General features: G+C 42.9%; 1 protein-coding gene across 1 annotated transcript; it reads right to left on the bottom strand.

Moving 5' to 3' along the window:
* Positions 1-2,069: 2,069 nt before the first annotated feature.
* LOC130273430 (uncharacterized) lies at positions 2,070-21,988 on the bottom strand. The gene is made up of 4 exons (XM_056520218.1): positions 21,817-21,988; positions 10,421-10,478; positions 9,876-10,334; positions 2,070-9,724 (listed from the first exon to the last, which is right to left on the bottom strand). Exon 4 carries the CDS (start codon positions 7,181-7,183, stop codon positions 4,919-4,921), a length of 2,265 nt encoding a protein of 754 aa, XP_056376193.1. The 5' UTR covers positions 7,184-9,724; positions 9,876-10,334; positions 10,421-10,478; positions 21,817-21,988; the 3' UTR covers positions 2,070-4,918.
* Positions 21,989-22,965: the final 977 nt, after the last annotated feature.

The following is a 22,965-nucleotide window of genomic DNA, read 5'->3' as shown; positions in this document are numbered from 1 at the left end:
AGGGAGCGGGGAATAGAAAGTAGAGCATCGGGCGCAGGTTAAGTTATTCGCGTAGTGCTGCGCATGCGCAGTACTACTTTACCTGCCCCCGATGCTCTACTTTCTGTTCCCCGCTCCCTGAGCGTTAACGGGACAGGGAGTAGAGCTGCGGGCCAGGGGGGGCGCACGCGGGGACGCACAATGATGACAGCGCTATCGGGCATCGGGGTCCCGATAGCGCTGTGGTTCAACAGTAAATGGATATGAGCCAGCTGTATGAGCTGCGTAAATGTGTGAGCTTCTGTTGGGCCACAGAGGCCATCAGAGCTCCGTGCAGCTTCAGCTATCACAGGGAGAGGAGATCCTCTCCCTGTGATAGCCAAACTGACACTGCTGTGCGCATCGATGCGTGACGTTTAAATATGTCACGTGACAAGAGTGAGCCAATAGGATGTGATGGAGGCGGACCATCTCATTCTATGGCAAATCTCATTCTACGGCAATGCACCGGGCTGAAAGAATATTTATTGCCTGCAATTTAACAGAATACCGGGCGGGGAAGAAGGATGGGGGAGGTGTGGAGGAGACGAAGAGGGAAGAGACAGATGATGGGAGAGTGGTAAGCGGGCTGTCAGTTATCCGTAGCTTAGCTGCGGGGAGATGGCAGCCCGGTGATCACAGCTGAGGGAGAGTGCCTGCCAGGAGGTCCGGGAGCCGCTGCTTCCGGACATCAATAACATGGTGCTGCTCCCTCTCGTGACGGAGACCTGCTCTGTTCTGCGCATGACATACATGCGCAGAACAGGGCATTTTAGTCCCTAATGTTCCCCTATGAGACGGGCTCCGACTGGACTTTCCTATGTCCAGGGACTGCCGTAGAGCAGCTGTGAAGGTGTCGTTAAGTGACGTCATCACAGCTACTCTAGTAATGGCAGCCCCCTGTAAAAACTTTATAAGTAAATAAAATTAAAAATACATTACATACACAATTAATACTCAATTAATAATATTACATGACAATTGAATTAATATATTTTTTTTTTAAAAAGTGACACAGTACCTTTAAGCTTTTGAAAAGGGAATTTGTTTGGAATGGAAGTCAGGGGCCATGTGTGTTTACAAAGACCCCCGTGGTGCCAGAACAGTGGACCCCCCCCACATGTGACCCCATTTTGGAAACTAAACCCCTCACAGAATTTAATAAGGGGTGCCGTGAGCATTTAGACCCCACTGGCTTTTGACAGATCTTTGGAACAGTGGGCTGAGCAAATGAAAAATTAAAATTTTCATTTTCACGGACCACTGTTCCAAAAATCTGTCAGACCCCTGTGGGGGGTAAATGCTCACTGTACCCCTTATTACATTATGTGAGGGGTGTAGTTTCCAAAATGGGGTCACATGTGGGGGGGATCCACTGTTCTGGTACCATGAAGGCTTTGTAAACACATATGGCCTTCAATTCCAGACAATTTTCTCTTCAAAAGCCCAATAGCGCTCCTTCTCTTCTGAGCATTGTAGTTCGCTTGCAGAGCACTTTACATCCACATATGGGGTATGTTCTTACTCAGAAGAAATGGGGCTACAAATTTTGTGGGACTTTTTTCCTATTTTCCCTTGTGAAAATGAAAAATTTAGGGTAACACCAGCATTTTAGTTAAAAACATTTTTTTTTTTCATTTTCCCATCCAACTTTAATGAAAATTCTTCAAACACCTGTGGGGTGTTAAGGTTCACTGTACCCCTTGTTACGTTCCGTGAGGGGTGTAGTTTCCAAAATGGGGTCACATGTGGGTATTTATTTTTTTGGGTTTATGTCAGAACCGCTGTAAAATCAGCCACCCCTGTGCAAATCACCAATTTAGGCATCAAATGTACATAGTGCGCTCTCACTCCTGAGAGTAGTAGAGAATAGGCATATCATGTCAAACTGTCAGTTGACAGGTACCACGCCCCCAGCCCCGCCCTAGCCACGCCCCCTTAGTCCCAAATCCCAACACGTCAGCCGGCCCCCTTCCGGTGTTTGACAGGGACCATGCCCCCCTCCCCCACGTGTTGTAACTAAAGCCATATGCTGTTTCTCAGCTCTCCCACGACCCCCACCTCTAACATCTGACATCACGCTGCTATGGCAACTACCACACAGCCCCCACTCCCTAGCTTACCACATACAATAACTATCAGGGAAATACAGCCCCATAGATTGCTTATTTAGTTATGAAACACGTTTATATCACGGTTCATTTATACTAAAGTAAATCAGGCCTTGACAGCCATACATTATACCGCATAACAATTTACAATAGGCTTTTTACTATGCGGTAGATTAAAAAATACTAACACTAATTCACAGACACACACACACTCAGATACACACCGCTCATTCAGTATATTGCGAAATAAGTCATTCACAGACACACAGTTATATTTCTAAAAAGAAACCTAAAACTACTAACCTTTTAGGGGAGAGAAGTACGGCGTGCTAGTTCCAGCGCCAAAGCTTTCTGAATGAATAGCATAGGCTTCATAGTGCGCGCTTTGTGTAATAGTAGGCGGTGGCTAAATGACGTAGGTTTCTATGCATACGCCTATGCCAACAAGCCCGGACATGTCTTGTGTAATAACTCCCATATTGTGACGTAGTAGACGGATGCTAAATGGCGCAGCTTTCTATGTATAATCATGTCTGTACATATCTGAAAGGGGCCGTCTGTTGCAGGTCACCGCTCATATATTTTACCTTTATAGATAAGCGGACCAGTAATGTAAAGTTTAAAAACTTTATTGAACAGATAAAATAATACATAGCAGGATCAGTTCATGAGAAAAAAAAATACAAAAAAAACAAATGAGCAGTACAAATATAATAATATTTAATACAAAGCAGATCATTAATGTAATAATATTTAATACAAAGCAGATCTTTAATATACATAATATTTACAGAGTTAGCCAGGCAGTTTGTAAAAATGGTAGAGTCCTTTTTTTAGGCAGTAAGCTGCCCTGAGTTAGCACAGGCGGGGTGGAAGGTGTAAGATGTATTCCTCGTTTAGGGGTTGCGCCTCCTGTAGGATTATTTAACTCCATTTTCATCCCATCCAGAATCTCTCTAGTGGTTGAATTACCAACAACACTAGACGGCATGTTTAATTCAGCCATGGCCCGGATAAATGTTTCCCATCCAGGGGGTATTTTGTTTTTGAGCAATCCGTGACTTTGTGTTGTATTTCGCACCAAGTCCACCATATTAGAGCCAGGAATCACATTACCCTTGTAAATAAATTCACCCTTACCACTCCATGCCGTAACAGCGCTGTTCTGGAGCATCTTGCTTAACAATAGTTCTGCATTTCTTTTAAACCGGGGATTGACATTATTCACAATCTCATTCACATCATCACTTTTAGCAGTAGCGGAATTTGTCAAATGTTGAGGACCAGGAGCAGGTGTTGTAATAAGATTTAAAGATGCTAACTCTTTTGCATCCTGTTTAGCAAGAATCAAGTATCTTTGCAGTATACCTGTGTAGCGTTTAATTTTCACGTCATCAGGTAAATCGCCACGCTGTAAAACGTCGTTAATTTCACTATCAAGACGATGTATTACACTTTGCCGTATGCTATGTGTAGGTGTAACAACATGATTTATCTTGTTGAGTTCGTGTTTGGGTACCAAGTACATTTTCTCTGTATGTTCCATTATTTGTTAAAAAACAAGCTCGTTATTAATGGAATTGCAAACCCCAACAGCGGTCCTATGAACCCACCAGTTTGATTCACTAAGCGCTTCTTTTTCTTTATGGGCAGGGCCTTATCGCTCAGCTTCCTCATAGCTTTACGCCACTTCTTTAGTATATTTTTCTGGCGTTCTTTTAGAGGTATACGCCCTTTTAAGATGTTTAAAGCAATTTCCCCTATGGCAGCTATTAAATCATCACTCGCGTGACGCAAGATAGATTTTCTGACCGAAGGAGTTGCCTTCACTAGGGTTTTTAAGAGAGCCCAATTACGTCTTAATCTCTCAGACATCTTGCCGGTACTATGTACACCGCATAGAATGCTGTGCAAAGTGAAAGCATTACTTTTTTGAGCTATTTTTCTTTGGTATATACACCACTGGTAAAGCCGGCGGGAAAAAGCCAGACCTTAAACGATACTGTTCAGGGGTATTGGCTTGTAAATCAACTAGTAAATGGCCGTAAGGCTCTCTTGTGGCATCCTCAAAGGCTTCTAAAAAGAAACGAGTTTTCCCTGGGTACATCTGTCGCGCTAATGTTAGAATTTGCAATTTATCACGTGGATTATTAAAAAGAATCATGTACTTGGTATTTAAATTTATGGTCCTACTCTTTTTGCCCTGACAAAATATGTTCTGCACTAAATACAATATACTAAGGTTTCTGTGATGAACATACTTGGTAAATGCTTTTTCAATTTCGTTATTTTCGCTAGCGCTCTCCATTAGGTCGTCAACAATTGTCAAATTTACCTTGTTTGGCGGGAACAGATCATCATCTATAAATGTATGTGGCAAGCCTTCAATAAATCTAATGTTTGGGAAAGAATGAGAAAGGTCATCATACAGTTTTTGCCAACACGCATAAAACCAAACAATATTTTCCGGGGTTTGCGATATGTGTGTTTGTGCATTATAAAGCAGTTGGGTGACAAAATAACTCTTTCCAGAGTTGGACGGACCAGCTAAAATGCATGAAAAGGGATGTTGTAGGCGGGTGTCCATGCTCATAGCCAAAGAGCACTTAGAAACCAAAAGGCACTGTTGTATATTCAGCTAAAAACTGACTCTTTGTGTGCAGACCTTCCGGCTCACTGATGCTGGGGTTCTTAAACTGTCTGTAACTTCAGCGTCACTGATCCTGAGCTTCTTAAAAAGGTCTGCAATAATGTCTGAAAAAGAGTGGTGCAATTGTGTGATGATTACATTAAAGCCCAAAAGGTAATGTTGTACAATTATCGTAATAACGTCTCTTGTCATATACACACCTCTGAGTCTTACGCACAGGTCTTGTTTCAATCTCCCAACACATCTTATGCCTAACAATACCTGGTTGCTCCACTATTATGCAATTTTGGGTTTCAGGGCCTGGATTACGGATAAACTCCAAAACCAGGTCCTTTAGGCTTTCAAAATTGATGTATTGTGTGTTTGCGGTATTTAGTGTAATGCCCTTAACCTTTAGGACCGTCTTACCAGTGTTCAGTTTGTAACCGTAGGTTTTTGGACCCGCAGATACAAACTCTGTGATGTATGTATCATCAGGTATTTCACTGGTTAATTCATCCAAGTAATCGCCTAATGGAGGGTTCCAATCACCCTCTTTGTGCACAAAAATTACAGAATCGGTGTCATGATAAAGACACCTGTCCTGTAGTTTGTCCAGAAGCATGTACAACTCTAGTCTGGTATAGGCAGTTGTAAAACAGGCTATAAAAATGTTTGTGTTTTTATTGACTGTGTGGTGTCCCTCAGCGTATTTCCAGTTCACAGTGCCTGTTTCGTCATCAATAAAGTTTAACTCAGAAACCTCATAGTAAGGGACAAAGACATACTTAAAGAGTTCATCAGGGTTATTCACAATACTGGTGCATGGTAGATTAGATCTCTGTGCAAACTTTCCCCATAAAGAATTTAAGAAAAGTTTGGAGATCTGTCTTTTAGCAGGGTTCAGTATTATATTTGCGGGGTCTAATTGCACACCTTCTTTCTCAAGATAGGAATCAATGTATTGCTGTTTCTTAACAGCATCAGTGCACCAGCTAGGGTAACCCGAGGCCTCCTGCTTGTCCTTTAAATGGAGTTTAATGTACGGCGTAAACAGGTCTTCTGTAGTCTCAGGGAAGTGCCAAATTTCATAGCTCTCAGCGATCCTGTACCCTTTTTCCAAAGCCATTTCTAGTTCGATTGTACACCACGTACCAGTCAGAGAGCGCTGTTCATCGCTATGCATGCACTCAGATGTATGTGTATTTACAGCGCATGTATAGCAGAGAGGAAACGTTATTTTTTTGTTAATTTTCACAGGTAGGACAGGGAAGAACAAATCTCTTGGGGGGTACACCTTAACAGGTGCAATCCCAAAGTAATTTTTGATGTGAGTAAAATTTTCATATATGATGCTTGGATGACCTACAGGATACATTTTTGTTTTATTGATAAATGGGTATAGACTGGTAAAATTGTAGTAATGTATCGTCTCACCCTCTGCCTGTATGTGATAGAGCTTTATGGCGTTAGTTCTCCTGCCATAAAGGGCATCACGAGGATCGAGCGGTACCGGAAATTTCATTTCATGGAGAAATGCTTGAAGATTAGAATCATTTTTAAGCATTTCAGTCCATTCATGCTCCCACAAAACACGTACTACGTACCCACAGCTCTGTAGATAGCGTTTTTTCATCAAAAAAGTGTGGTACAATTGACCGTAGTTGGTATTTGTAACAGCATTTGTATCGTTTTCAGTATAACAGGTAGGACACCCGTGGTAAAAACACCCCTGAAATTCAAATGCTGTGTCTTGTCCATCAATCTGTGAATAACCATCTAAAAAATATTGTCCAACCTGCTTTTCACCGCCTCTCAAGGCGTGTTGAATGACAAGCTTCTCTGTATGCGCTACATACATGAGCCACTGAATAGCATGGGAAGAGAAACGCTTTTTTGTTTTGTGGTAATTGTCTGCAGGGACGATAGCAATTTTGTTTTTAGAGAGAAACTTAAATCGGTACATAGCCATACATACAGATGCCAGAGTGACGAGCTGAAAAGGATCAACACAATGAACCTCCATAACATTTTTCTTTAGATGCCTATTGTATTTTGAAATGGTTTTCCTAGTCATCTCCATCACTCCGTCTCTGTAGAGCTGACAGGCCGGTCTCAAAACCTCAACATCTTGTTTGCAGTAGGCTTTGAGCTCAGCTTTAAAATTAAAAGTATTGTTTTTTTGGTCCGCATGCCACACCATAAACTCCTTCATGTCACCAGGCATCATATATTCAGCACCATAATACTTAACATCTGGTAGAGGGCCCACATAGTCCTGATTCTGTTCTGTATTAAAAAAAAGTGGGGGAAATGGCCCTTTGCCCCTGAAAAACCCATAGCTTGAGGTAATTTGCTGAGCTTCATAGGGATGAAATTTAGGGAATCTATGAAGCGTATTTTCAAGTCTGGTAGTGTCACGCATAAAAGACGCCCCCCTTGAGTAATCATTTTTACCTGCAACTTTTCACTAATCAGTTCCTTTACAATAAAGTATGAATCATATCTCCCGGCATTGTGCGCTATAAAGGTATAACCTGTAAATTTACCGCTGGTAAAGAATTGCACAAAGTCATGCGTACAGGTTTTACCTTCAAATTCCCAGGAATTTGCAGCGTACAATTTTGTCGCATAAATGTAATTGGGTTCATGTATTTGGTTTTCTTGACAACATTCGAAATCGTAAAAGACATATAGATCACTTTGTTTCTTTGCTTTGTAGAGCTGCATATAACAGAGATGATTGTCAAATCTATGCATACGGCCACCACAAGAGCTACACTTCAGGCCGCTACACTTATGTTTTCTGCAGTATTGTACACAAATCGACAACAGCGGTCGCAAAATGTTTTGGTTCTACAAAAGTCTGGCTTATCTCTGGCTATGTTCTCATGTATCTCTAAGCACTCCCTGGAGCGGCAAAACACACGGCATGTACTGCAGCGTGGTTGCGCTCCCACACTATCGGTACATGTTGAGCGTTCACATGAACGACAAAACAATTGACAGCTGTGGTTATTTTTATGGTGGTAGACCGAAGTACAGAGGTTACAAAAGTAACACTCCCCGATGAACCCCTTGATATTTTTAATACCATAGTAATGGTCATCGTGGTGTAGAATATACACAATTTGGTCTGTAGGATTTTTACCAGTATGAAAATACTGCCAATCACCATTATTGTTGTATAGCACTTTAATGGTGATGTTCATAAATTTTTCAAAATCAGCAATGGCATTAAAACTCACTAACTCATTGTCTGGTATAGACAGAGCAGCGTGTATCTGACGTGCCTGTTCCAATAAAACAACATCGCTAATACCCCCTCCGTTATGTCAGAGCATATAAACTAGCGGCCAAATTGTTAAAGTCATACAACCAGCGCTTTTTCTGCTTGATTATCTGACTGTAAGCAATAGACTTTAACCGGCGCTTAGCACCACCTCTTCTATTCCTGATTACAGTGACCACTAGTTTTAGACACTCTGTGGCCAGGCACTGCACGTTACTCTGCAATGCGGCCGCTACAGCATTTAGGAATTCCTCAACACTGAACTCGTCTCTTGGATGCTTCGACCAGAATATGGGGTCCAAGGACGGCCCCCCTTCTAGCCGCAATTGAAAAAAGTCCCCTGGGTTAATTTCCCTGATTATACCGTCCACTAAGGCCTGGATAGTGTCATGTACTACGCTCACAGCCTCTACAAATGAATTAATACGGTGCAGATTTACAAATCTAAAGTGATCTGTTTGTTCAATACCATTGAATGCACTCAGGTCTCTCACTCTATGAAATAAATTTTCTAATATTTGGGGGTTGACGTTAAATTGAACAGAGCTCTCTGCCGGTGGCTGACTTGTATGGCTTTGTGAGGGTTGGGGAACACTGTTGGGTGCGTCTAAAGGACTGTCACAGGTCTGGGGTTGTGGTATGTGCTGTCTGTTACCGGGGCCCTCTAAAGGAGCGTCACAGGCCTGGGGCTGTGGGGTGTAGTGTCTGTTACCGCGGCCCTCTAAAGGATCGTCACAGGCCTGAGGCTGTGGGGTGTAGTGTCTGTTACCGGGGCCCTCTAAAGGATCGTCACAGGTCTGGGAATGTGATGTATGGTTTGTGTTAGTGGGCTGTTCTACTGGGGGGTCACAAGTCTGGTGGTGTGAAGTATGGTTTGTGTTAGTGGGCTGTTCTACTGGGGGGTCACAAGTCTGGTGGTGTGAAGTATGTTGTATGTTACTGTCAAGACCAAACATTTTCACAGACTGCTTTCTAACTTTAGGCTTTTTTAAAAGTGGTGATTTACCCTTTTTACGCTTGGGCAACCCACCGCCAACCATACCTAGTCATAATAACCCATCCGCTGATCTCTCCCGCAAATCAGCAAAACAGTGGAATATACATGTTGAAACATTTGGTCTAACTCTACTAATTCCAATACACTGTCATGGCCCGGCATGCAAGAAGAAAAGCTTGTATGCCTGTCCATTAATTTAGTCAGATAATGAATGACATCACGTAAATGACCGCTGGCATCATTCATTCTGTGTATTGTTGTTAGCAGCTCTTGCGGCCAGATATTGTTGTTAAGACTGTTCTGTGCAGTACTAAGAGGTGTGGATATTTGACTACTATGTGTGTTTATGGACTGATCCTCATGACAAACCCAAATATTGTTTGGTTTTATACAGGGTGACTCACAGATATCTTCTTGATTATCCCCAGTTTCATTATTTTCGGTTATCACAGGCTGTAAATTTAGCCTTTTAGTTGACTTATGCTGAAAATGTGGTTGTTTTGTAGAAATGAGGGTCTTTGCAGCCTTGATTGGCCGCTTTCTGCAGATGGCAATACGAATATGGTCTGAAGATACATTTCTTGATAAGGGAGTGCTCCAGCCAGAGCCATATGCGTGCTCCATAGTACCTGCATTTGACGGAGGGGGCGTTTTGCATGATAGGGCTTCTTCTTCATCTAAAAGAACGAATTAAGTTAGTTATGAGTAAATAAGTTATGTGTAAATTATATACAACAGTGAAAATATAAATATAGATATGCTTGTATAAATAAAACATGAATGCATTTTGTGTATTTTTAAACTCTAATAATATTAAGGTTACATTACCTTTTTTAGCCTCTTGAGGGGCCCTCTCAGGTTCTGTCGGTACAACTAAGGACTGGTTTTCGCCGACTTCAACATTGAGGACCTAAAAGCACGGCGCCACATCTATGGCAAGCATTTTGTTATCGTCAACATGATGCACTTCCGTAATCTCTTGAGCCGCAGTCAACATCTCGCTGTCAGCAACTTCCGGAATCTCTTGGGCCGCAGTCAACATCTCGCTGTCAGTAACTTCAGGAATCTCTTGGGCCGCAGTCAACATCTCGCCGTCAGTAACTTCAGGAATCTCTTGGGCCGCAGTCAACATCTTGCCGTCAGTAACTTCAGGAATCTCTTGGGCCTCAGTCAACATCTCGCCGTCAGTAACTTCAGGAATCTCTTGGGCCGCCCTCAACATCTCGCTGTCACTTACATGATGGAGCCCGGCCCACAAAGAATCAGATAAGGCTTGTATTGTAGCATCTTTAACAAGAATAAATATTTTTTGTTAAGAATAATTGTGTGTGTGTGTGTAAAAACATGAAAATATGAAAATAACAACTATTTACCTAAGTAAGCAAGGCTATCGAAATCATTTACAGCAACAAGTCTGTTTTGATGGGACATCTAGGAATAAAAAGTAAAAAAAATTGGTGTAAAATACATATTTTTATATAAATTAATTACACAATCCGCTAGAAAACAGACTGGAGAAAAGAAGCAGCGCTAAATGTTTTGTAGGGAGCGTAATAAGCCATAAAAATTTGGAAATAACAGGCAAACTAACAACGACTTAAAACAACGCAAATCTAAAATTATAATTAATGCCCGTAGTGATACATAGACAAAAACCATAATGGCTAAACTATTCAAGGCATACAACAGATATAACTTTAACCAGCGGCGTTGAAACATAATTATAATAACTACTTGAAATATATATATATATATATATATATATATATATATATATATATACATTCATGCATATAACAAAGGAGGAACGATAAAGCCTACACATAAGCTATGTACCATTTGTATTAACACAAAATACAAAATTTATAATAACTATACGGGCTACCAAAAACTAGATAAAATTACTAATAAAAAGCATAAAAATCACATAAGCCCACATAAAATATATTTTAACAGTGATTGACATATTATCAAAATATGCCTGGTGTGTCGGCTTACGGGATAAGACCCCGCGTCTGTCGCTTGTGCTTTTGAAATTATTTTTAAAAGCGACAACCGTGTACCTCAGAAGCTTCAAACGGACCGAGGTCGTGAATTCATGAATAATGCTATGAAGAGTCTATGTAGCAGGTACAATATCCATCAGTTTTTCACTACAAACACTGTGAAGGCCTCCGTAGTCGAACGGTTTAATCGCACGTTAAAAACTAGAATGTGGCGCTACCTTACTAAATATAACACGTATCGTTATATAAAAAGCCTACCAGACCTTGTGTACAGTTATAACCGAACATACCACAGAACAATCCGCTGCAGACCTGTTGATGTATCAAAAAGAAATTCTTTACAAATATGGCGGAATATTTATACCAAGACCTTCTTAAACCTTAAAGTTATCAAGCCTGTATTAAAAATTGGGGATCATGTAAGAATATCGCATTATAGAAACATTTTCTCTAAGGCATACACGCAGAGTTATACAGATGAAATTTTTATTATTGCCGACATCAATACACACTTTCACAAGCCCCTATACAAGCTAATTGATTTGCACGGGGAACAGATAGGCGGATCATTTTACAGCGAAGAGGTCCAGAAAGTACCTACTGACGGCGACCGTGTCTACAGAATAGAAAAAGTATTGGAGAAAAGAAGATTCAGAGGCAAAACACAATATTTTGTAAAGTGGCTCGGTTACCCTGCAAAATTTAACAGCTTGGTCGAAGAAAATCAGGTGTTAGATGTATAAATCATGGAGACAAAATCGTTTTATCTCACCCTACCATCAAACTCGTGTAGGGAATTATACCCCACCAACACAATAGCGACCTACACCGTTAAGCTAGCAAAGCCTGTGTATCTTTCTGGAGCGTATGAAGTTGCTCTGACTGAAATACAGTACGCTCACACGTGGTACACTTTTGGCAGTCAAGAAGGCCTATTTTATCTCGGTAAACGTGAGGAAGTGCTAAAGGAATACTACATCAAGTCAGGGTTTTACACTAGTGTAGGAGAGGTTGTAAAGGCGCTAAACGATCGAATAGATAACTTGAAGATATCGAGCGAAAACTTTAAACTACGTTATGATACTGTAAAGAGGGCTGTCTTTACAACGGATTCATTTACAGTTCAGTTTGCCCCCGGTGAAAAGCTGGCGTATATTTTAGGTATGCAGCCTTTTGTCGATGATTCTGGAGAAAAAATCCACCTGGAGAAAAAACAGCTCGAGAAAAAGAATGTCTATGCCAATATCCAGCCTGGCTTTTATACATTATTTGTGTATACAGATATAATACAGCACCAGCTTGTGGGAGATAGCTATGTACAGTTATTAAGAACTGTTGAGATAACGGGTAGAAACAATGAAATTGTCACCCTACACTATACCCTAACGGATTACATACCTTTGTGCACGCAGCGCTTTGATAGCATTAGCATCTCAATTTTATCAGACCAAGGAAAACCTGTTAAATTCAAGTACGGTAAAAGTATTGTGCGATTACATTTCAGACCCTGCAAGGAGTTGTCACGCTAAAAAATGCTGTCTCAAAGAGTTTATGGTGACCCTGCTGTATATGCGCGTTATTATGCACTTCAATCTGGACACGGGCTAGAAGGATTCCGCGGCGCTGAATACATGCACGGTGAGGGATTAGGTGGGGTATTCAGATCTCTCCTAAGGCGCGTTGTTCCGTTGTTCCGCAAGGGTGTTGAATTGGCAAAACCGCATGTAAAAAATGCCGCTAAAAATATTGCTAAGGATGCCATGACAAGCGCGTCAGCTGCTATTATGGATAGATTAACTCAACAGCCAAAAGATCAGGAAGGCTCCGGCCTAGTTTATGTAGTTAAAAAATCGCGTAAACGAAAAAACCTTTGCTCCACCCCGTCACTCCCTATGCTTATGAATAAGACTGTAGGCCGTAAAAGGCGTCGCCGTCAGAAGCCTTCTAGACGCGCACGTGAAGACATCTTTTAACGCTCACAATGGCCTTTATACATGAGAGTTCTGTAGAGTGCACAAAATCGGAACTGGATATTTTTGATATACCACCCACGCAGACAAGTATTGAAAAATCGTACTTTGTAGAAGTTCAACCTATCGCTGCTCTGGCTGACAATGCGCCTCTGGAGTTTTACATATCTGGTAGTGGGGAACATTATTGTGATCTGAATAATACCCTTTTGTACATAAACTGCCGCATTGTTAAACAGGATAACACCGCTATTGCTGATGGGGCACGTGTTGGTTTCATTAATTACCCTATAGCAACACTTTTTAATCAAGTGGATGTCCCACTGGGTGACCGCCTCATTTCTCAATCAGATAACCTCTATAGTTATAGAGCATACATTGAGACTTTATTAAATTACAGTCCCCAAACTCTGGGCTCCCAGTTCACAGCAGGATTGTTCTATAAAGACACAGCAGGTTATCATCATGACAGAAACCTTGATGGGAACAATTTAGGATTCATCAAAAGATCTCAGGCTACAGCACGATCTAAATCGGTCGAAATTTTGGGTCCTATATATGGAGATATATTTAATCAGCCAAAACTCATACTGAATGGCCTGGATCTTAAGATTAAATTGACCAGAAATAAAGATGTTTTTTCCTTGATGTTTGCCGAGGTTGAGCCATTAAAAATTCAGATCTTACAGGCATTACTTTATGTGAAAAGAGTACAGGTGTTGCCAGCTGTTAGAATAGGCCACAGTCAGGCTCTACTATCAGCTACGGCAAAATACGCCCTGGACCGAAGCCAACTGAAAGTGTACAGCATACCCCAAGGAACACGGATCTCGACGCATGAGAATCTCTTTCTCGGACAAATTCCGAAAAGTGTTGTTTTAGCGTTTGTCGACAATGCCTCATTTAGTGGTGATTTTCAAAGAAATCCGTTATGCTTTCATCACTATAATATAAACTATTGCGCTTTGAATTTGGATGGCGTACAATACCCTTCAAAACCGTTTCAACCTAACTTTGGCGCAGATTTAGCCATTAGAGAGTATCTTGCTCTTGTACATATAGCAGGAAAGCAAAAATCTGATAGCGGCTTATCCATAGATTGTGAAGAGTTTATGAATGGTTACACGTTTTTCTCGTATGATTTGACACCCGATCAAGAGCCGGGAGCGCATTACTCCCTCGTTAAGACTGGAAATCTCCGCGCTGAAATAAGATTTTCTGAACCAACGCCTCACACTGTGAATATGATAGTATATGCTCTGAATACTAACATTCTTGAGATAAATAACCGTCGAGAGATATTGATAGACTATAATTAAAATGAATAATCTACAGTTGTCAATTCTCGCTAAATCAGATCCATATATTAGCCGTATGTTTCAGGGTGTATTTCCCTGCGATTTCTTACCTGATCATCGTGTTGAGGAACGTCCCGCAGGATACATTGTGAATACGGATACATCAGTGCAGCGTGGAAGTCATTGGATATTAATTATAATATGTCCTAATGAGCGGGCCCTATTTTTCGATAGCTACGGATTTTTGCCAGATTCTGCGATATTCCCGAAAGAATTTATGCAATTTTTAAAAAGAAATTGTAATACTTATATGTATCAAAGCAGGCAGCTGCAGGACACAGCAAGTCATTACTGCGGACACTATTGCATATTATTTCTATTCTATCTGGCAAGAGGCCTGTCATACAAAGATGTATTAGAATTATTCACTGAGGATGTTAAAATAAATGATCAATTTGTTGATATGTTTGTGAAAAGAAATCTATCTGCCGTGAAAAGTGCCATGTAATACAAAATGCCTTTTTAAACAAGGTTGCATGGCTCTTTGTGCTAATATAAAATCTAAATAATTTTCTATAGTGAAATATATATTGAACTACTATAAGCCATATGTTGGCAGATATACATGATACTTCTGTGTTGATAATTAGGCATGTAGCAACATATGCTAATGTGTTTTTTCACCATATACTTTTCTCACACGGCATCTGTTATGACTTTTGAGACATCCCCTAATGTTTTTTTCTGAATAGGGTTATGTGATCCCTATGACCTCCTCCACTAGCTATATGAATACCTGCCTTTGCTTTTTTTTTTCTCTGACTGTCCATGACATTTTAGGTTCCATATTGACATGCGGTATAGGTCTGACTGCCACCTGTGCCTGCCTATACTTTTCTCACACAACAGCTATTATGACTTTTGAGATCCCCCCCCCTAATGTCTTTCTGAATAGGGTTATCTGATCCCTATGACTTCCTCCACTAGCTATATGAATTACTCCCTTAGGGCTTTTGAGAAGTCCTAATGGATTTGTCATGGACTGATCAAGACTTCTGGAACTTGTAATTATATAGTTTATACTTATTTGCTTTATGTATTATTTTATCTGTTCAATAAAGTTTTTAAACTTTACATTACTGGTCCGCTTATCTATAAAGGTAAAATATATGAGTGGTGACCTGCAACAGACGGCCCCTTTCAGACATGTACAGACATGATTATACATAGAAAGCTGCGCCATTTAGCATCCGTCTACTACGTCACAATATGGGAGTTATTACACAAGACATGTCCGGGCTTGTTGGCATAGGCGTATGCATAGAAATCTACGTCATTTAGCCACCGCCTACTATTACACAAAGCGCGCACTATGAAGCCTATGCTATTCATTCAGAAAGCTTTGGCGCTGGAACTAGCACGCCGTACTTCTCTCCCCTAAAAGGTTAGTAGTTTTAGGTTTCTTTTTAGAAATATAACTGCGTGTCTGTGAATGACTTATTTCGCAATATACTGAATGAGCGGTGTGTATCTGAGTGTGTGTGTCTGTGAATTAGTGTTAGTATTTTTTAATCTACCGCATAGTAAAAAGCCTATTGTAAATTGTTATGCGGTATAATGTATGGCTGTCAAGGCCTGATTTACTTTAGTATAAATGAACCGTGATATAAACTGGTTTCATAACTAAATAAGCAATCTATGGGGCTGTATTTTCCTGATAGTTATTGTATGTGGTAAGCTAGGGAGTGGGGGCTGTGTGGTAGTTGCCATAGCAGCGTGATGTCAGATGTTAGAGGTGGGGGTCGTGGGAGAGCTGAGAAACAGCATATGGCTTTAGTTACAACACGTGGGGGAGGGGGGCGTGGTCCCTGTCAAACACCGGAAGGGGGCCGGCTGACGTGTTGGGATTTGGGACTAAGGGGGCGTGGCTAGGGCGGGGCTGGGGGCGTGGTACCTGTCAACTGACAGTTTGACATGATATGCCTATTCTCTACTACTCCTGAGCCTTGTTGTGCCCCCTGCAGAGCATTTTACGTCCACCTATGGGGTATTTCCGTACTCAGGAGAAATTGCGTTACAAATTTTTCCTTCTTTCTTTTTTCCCTTTTAAGGACAACACCAGCATGTTAGTGCAAACATTTATTTTTATTTTTTTTACACTAACAGGCTGGTATAGCCCCCAACTTTTCTTTTTCATACAGAAATACCCCATATGTGGCCATAAACTATTTCCTTGAAATACGACAGGGCTCCGAAGTGAGAGAGCGCCATGCGCATTTGAGGACTAATTCAGGGATTGCATAGGGGTGGACATAGGGGTATTCTACGCCAGTGATTCCTAACAGGGTGCCTCCAGCTGTTGCTAAACTCCCAGCATGCCTGGACAGTCAGTGGCTGTCCGGAAATGCTGTGAGTTGTTGCTCTGCAACAGCTGGAGGCTCCGTTTTGGAAACACTGCCGTACAATACGTTTTTCATTTTTATTGGGGGGAAAAGTGTAAGGGGGTGTATATGATTTGTTTTACCCTTTATTATGTGTTAGTGTAGTGTTTTTAGGGTACATTCACACTGGTGGCAGTTTACAGTGAGCTAGGAGTATGCGCTGCCGCTTGCTGCAGCTCATACTTGAAGCAGGAAACTTACTGTAAACCTGCCCGTACGAATGTATCCTGTACATTCACATGGGGGGGGGGGGGCAAACCTCCAGCTGTTTCAAAACTACAACTCCCAGCATGCACTGACAGACAGTGCATGCTGGGAGTTATACTTTTGCAATAGCTGGAGGCACACTGGTTGGAAAACCTTCAGTTAGGTTCTGTTACCTAACTCAGTTTTTACCAACCAGTGTGCCTCCAGCTGTTGCAAAACTACAACTCCCAGCATGTACTGATCGCCGAAGGGCATGCTGGGAGATGTAGTTATGCAACAGCTAGAGGTATGCAACTACAACTCCCAGCATGCCGAGACAGCTGTTTGCTGTTTGGGCATGCTGGGATTTGCAGTTTTGCAACATCTGGAGGGGTACAATTTAGAGATCTCCAAACTGTGGACCTCCATCTGTTGCAAAACTACAAATCCCAGCATGCCCAGACAGCAAACTGCTGTTTGGGCATGCTAAGAGTTGCAGTTTTGCAACATCTGGAGGGCCACAGTTAGAGATCACTGCCAGTGATCTCCAAACTGTTGCCCTCCAGCTGTTGCAAAACTACAAATCCCTGCATGCCCAAACAGCTGTCTGGGCATGCTGGGAGTTGTAGTTTTGCAACATCTGTGTTACGCCGAGCGCTCCGGGTCCCCGCTCCTCCCCGGAGCGCTCGCAACATCCTCGCTACTGCAGCGCCCCGGTCAGATCCACTGACCGGGTGCGCTGCGATACCGCCTCCAGCCGGGATGCGATTCGCGATGCGGGTGGCGCCCGCTCGCGATGCGCACCCCGGCTCCCGTACCTGACTCGCTCTCCGTTGGTCCTGTCCCGGCGCGCGCGGCCCCGCTCCCTAGGGCGCGCGCGCGCCGGGTCTCTGCGATTTAAAGGGCCACTGCGCCCCTGATTGGCGCAGTTGTTCTAATTAGTGTGTTCACCTGTGCACTCCCTATGTATACCTCACTTCCCCTGCACTCCCTCGCCGGATCTTGTTGCCATCGTGCCAGTGAAAGCGTTTTCCTTGTGTGTTCCTAGCCTGTGTTCCAGACCTCCTGCCGTTGCCCCTGACTACGATCCTTGCTGCCTGCCCCGACCTTCTGCTACGTCCGACCTTGCTCTTGTCTACTCCCTTGTACCGCGCCTATCTTCAGCAGTCAGAGAGGTTGAGCCGTTGCTAGTGGATACGACCTGGTTACTACCGCCGCTGCAAGACCATCCCGCTTTGCGGCGGGCTCTGGTGAATACCAGTAGTAACTTAGAACCGGTCCACTAGCACGGTCCACGCCAATCCCTCTCTGGCACAGAGGATCCACCTCCTGCCAGCCGAATCGTGACAATCTGGAGGGTTACAGTTTAGAGACCACTGTATAGTGGTCTCAAACTGTACCCTCCAGATGTTGCTAGTCAACTTACCGGCTTCCGTCGGATCCAGGGAGCCTGCCGCACGGCATCGCCGGACTCCGATCTCCTCCACCGATCCTCCCTTGTAGCGTATATTGCCTCGGTGTGATCCCTCCACCGCACCTAAGTGATATACTCACCTTTTGGTGATGACGTTTTTATTACACGACTATGGCAGGTCGTGGTGATCGAGGTGCAATTGTGTGAATGGGATTTGAGCTGCTGCACTTGAAAATGGGTGAGAGGTGGGTGAAAGGCGGTCTACGAGGAGCTGCTTAAGGTTGCTCACAGTAAGATGGACACACACCCCTACCCCTTAATTCCCTGGTTGAACTTGATGGACATATGTCTTTTTTCGACCGTACTAACTATGTAACTATGTAACAGGCCGGCACGGGACAATAAATATTTTTATTGAAAATTATGGACAATAATACAGACAATAACTATTATGCACATAGTAAGGCGGGCTTGTTGATACAAACAGGATTGGTACGTGAGAGAAATAGCAGTGTGGTGTCCCGGTACAGGACCTGGTCCTGTCCCTTGTCTAAGGTCCCGGCAGCTAGAGTCCCTCCATGTCTATAGGGCTCTAGAAAATATATGTACAGGACCTTAGTGGTCACATGATGTACGGTTGTGATGTATAAAATGTTCAAGGACCTTAGGGGTCATGTGATGTACCCAGAGTGCACTGGGTTCATAACTTACAGGTTTGCTGACCAATGAGCTTAGTCCAGCCCCTTATTATATAAAGGGCTGTAGTCTGTAAATTCTCTCTCTTCCTGCCAGACTACAAAGCAAGCACAACTATCTCAGCACAAATTTCAATTCAACTAGGCCAAAGCCTAAGAATCCTGCAGCCACTAAACCGTGAGTTACCAAAAGCTTAATCTAACAAATCCTGTGTGACTACTGCCAGCTCAAATCTTCTAAATTAGTAGCACAGTGGCCTGCATAAAAGTTCATTGCTTCCAAATCCCAGCAAACCTGTGAGGAACCTGTATCCCGGTTCACTCTTAAAATACTGTTATGTTGAAGACTGTTTCATAAAATCTGCAAGTAAAGTTTCTTCAGTTCATTCCTGAAATCTGCTGTGGACATTCCATTATTTTTCCCTGCCGTTTGTGGGATGGTTGGCAGTAGGAACATTACTATTGAGGAAACCGCACCCTCGCGCCACGACATTCAAGGGTTAATACCACCAGACCCTACACTACCACTGCAACACCCCAGTCACCGTCACTCTCCTGGTTCACCACAGTAGTAAATGTTATGAGTATTATAGAGGTAGTATTGAAGCAAGCTTAGGGAATATTACAGGCAGTACTTAATGTAGGCAGGCTTGAAACACGAGCGTAGTGATAACAGTGGTTGGATATTTTAGATATATTATATAGATTATATAGGTGGGCTAAATATATAATACAGTTTTACAGTGTCATGGCATTATATAAAGTATTACAGTATGCAAGTACTATATAGATAATACACAGTATCACAGCAATATATAGAGTATTACAGTATTATATAATTAATATAGGCTAAATGCATGTTATAGTATTGAGGGTATATTGATTAGACAAGTACTATGTTGGCTAGATATACATTATGGTTGTTCTGAGGTATTATGTAGGCAGACTAGGTATACAGCATAGTGTTAATATTTTTGAAGGCTATATACAGGTTGAATGCATATTAGTACTTTACAGTCTTGCAGTATTTTTGGATCTTATCCAGTAGATAGTCATATGACTGAATAAGAAGTGGTGAAGTTCTGTGTGTAAAGAATTTGGGGTACTTATCACTCTGTAGGACAGGTACCTTAAGGGGTGTGCTGGAAAGATGGACATTAAGAGGTGTTAGGATAGGGTTTAAAAATACACTCTGTGAAAAGAGTGTGTGGGTATGTGGAGATAGCTGGTGGGGATCCTGCTTCTCGCGCATAAAGCAGAGACTCCCGACACGTCAATTCCGGCACCGACATTGCCATGGTACCGCAGACACTGTGGTGTAAGCAGCACGCAGGCACCATGTGTGTGAAACTGAGCACCTTGAGTGCCAAAACGCGCTGTCCATATTTATTGTCCTGTGCCGGCCTGTGTCCGTCTTACTGTGAGCAACCTTGAGCAGCGCCTCTTAGACCGCCTTTCACCCACCTCTCACCCATCATGTAAAACTGCAGCCGTTTGCTGTCTGGACATGCTGGGAGTTGTAGTTTTGCAACATCTGGAGAGCCACAGCTTGCAGATCACCGCGCATAGCTCCCTAAACTGTGGCCATCCACGTCTTGCAAAACTACAACTCCCAGCATGTCCAGACAGCCGTTTGCTGTCTGAACATGTTGGGAGTTGTAGTTTTTCCCAGCGAAAAAATTTATGAAAACCTGCCCGTGTGAATGTACCCTAAAAACATTACACTACACTACATAAAATAAAGAGTAAAATGTGGTGTCCCTGCACCAAAGGCTGTCCCGCCAGCAGTGGATCTGTGCCGTTCTGAACTGAGTGGCCGGACACCCCCCCCCCCCCCCCCCACACACACACACACTGGTTTTTGTGTCCCCTCCCGCCACCAAGCGCTAATCAGTGCAGTGGTGTACTGATTAGGTAAAAAAAAATTTTGGTGCAGGGCTTTTTGTGCTAGAAGTCCCTTTTTTAAGGCCTTAAGGACGCAGCCCTTTTTTGAAAATCTGACCACTGTCACTTTAAGCATTAAAGGACATCTGCAGCAGTACAAATACTTATCCCCTATCCTCAAGATAGGGGATAAGTGTTTGATCGCGGGGGGTTCGAACGCTGGGGCCCCTGGCGATCTCCTGTACGGGGCCGCGGCTCTCCCGTGCAGGGGGCGTGCCAGCCGCAGCATGACGTTGTGGCCGGCACGCCTCCTCCATACATCTCTATGGGAGAGGCGGGGAGGCAGCATTCGTGCCTCCCCGCATCCCCCATAGAACTGTATGGGGACGGAGAGGAGACGGGGCGTCACCGTCGACCTCTAGGTCGACGCTACGTCACCATGGGCACTAATGCCGGCGCCCCAGCGGTCGGATCCCCCACAATCAAACACTTATCCCCTATCCTGTGGATAGGGGATAAGTGTAATTCCACTGCAGTTGTCCTTTAATAACTCTGGGATGCTTTTACTTTTCATTCTGATTCCGTGACATATTAAATTTTTGTCGATACTTGCATCATTTCTTGGTGAAAAATTCCAAAATTTGATAAACTTAGCATTTTTTTTTTTTTTACTTTTAAATACTCTGCTTATAAGGAAAATGGACATCCCATATAAATTATATATTAATTCAAATATACAATATGTCTACTTTATGTTTGCATCATAAAGTTGACATGTTTTTACTTTTGGTCTAAAGGGGAGAGAAGGGAGAGCGCTTCTTGGTGTGATAAAAGAGAGATAATCAGTATAAAAGTGAAATAAGACCGCAGCTCACCAGATGTGGTTGTGTAACATCATACACAACAATGATAAGCACATAAAGAGGTAGTGTATCCGCAGCCCTCCGGCTAGGCAAGGTATTCAATCGGTCTGGCTTCAAGGAGAATGCCGGCTCCACATGGCGCAGGAAACAAAAGGAATGGAGATCAGATAAAATCGAGGTAATTTATTTCCCAAGATGCAACGCGTTTCGCTGTAGAAAAGCAGCTTCATCAGGCATGACAGGGAATGGGTATTTTATAGGAAGCATTAAAGGAAAACTGTCTTTGTCCCGCACTATCCACAGGTACCTGTGGATAGTGCGGGAGACGCTGAACAATTTGAGTCCTACCTTGCCCGGATCCGCTGCGCCGTTTGCCCTTTACAGGTCTTTTTCTGTGTATTAAAATTAGCACTTAACTGGCAAAGGCGAGGTTACTGCCTTCAACTGACACGGTGTTGTAACCGCCGCCCTGCCCGCAGCACCGCCCGGCTAATGAATATTCATATATTGCCTTACTATGTTGTCTCATATCAGCCGAGTCTCAAACTGCCTACACCCTTACTTCAGCGCTGCTTCGGACGAATGAAGCAGCGCTGAAGACCGCTTCCGGGTGTAGTGAGAAATCACGCACATGTGCAGTAGCGTCCGGGACTCGGCCGATATGAGACAACATAGTAAGGCAATATATGAATATTCATTAGCCGGGCGGTGGTTACAACACAGTGGCAGTTGAAGGCAGTAACCCCGGCCTTTGCCAGTTAAAGGACATCTGCAGTGCTGGGCAAAAAAACTTTTTTTTACCTCATTTAATAGGTCTTTGAAAGACCTTTCCAACGATGTCTCCCCCATCAAAATTGGCCCAGTCGTTCTACCGTTATCAGCACACGAATTACGGAGGAGAAGTGAAAATAAAACTACATCTCCCATCATGCCTTGTGCTTACTTCCTGTAAGCTGCTGCCCTCCCCCTGTTCTATCCCCCCGAGCAAATTATTAAATTGTAACGCTCACATCTACCTTCCCTATGCATACAACCTCCCCTTCTGCTCATCTCCCCCTCCCCATGCTGGCTCCTGTCCAGTGATGAAGCAGCTGCCTCCGTGCTCACTGTAGTGTGGGCACTGGAGAGTGGATAGTGAAAGTAAAAATGGTAAAAAAAAAA

Source organism: Hyla sarda, chromosome 5, assembly GCF_029499605.1.
Source record: "Hyla sarda isolate aHylSar1 chromosome 5, aHylSar1.hap1, whole genome shotgun sequence".
In the NCBI taxonomy this organism is placed as follows: Eukaryota; Metazoa; Chordata; class Amphibia; order Anura; family Hylidae; genus Hyla; species Hyla sarda.
The sequence above is the reverse complement of the archived record's forward strand: the minus strand, read 5'-3'. Positions and strand labels throughout refer to the sequence as shown.

What these genes read in the sequence shown, in the direction of transcription:
- LOC130273430 (XM_056520218.1), bottom strand. Translation starts at nt 7,183, where the DNA reads ATGCGTGACACTACCAGACTTGAAAATACGCTTCATAGATTCCCTAAA.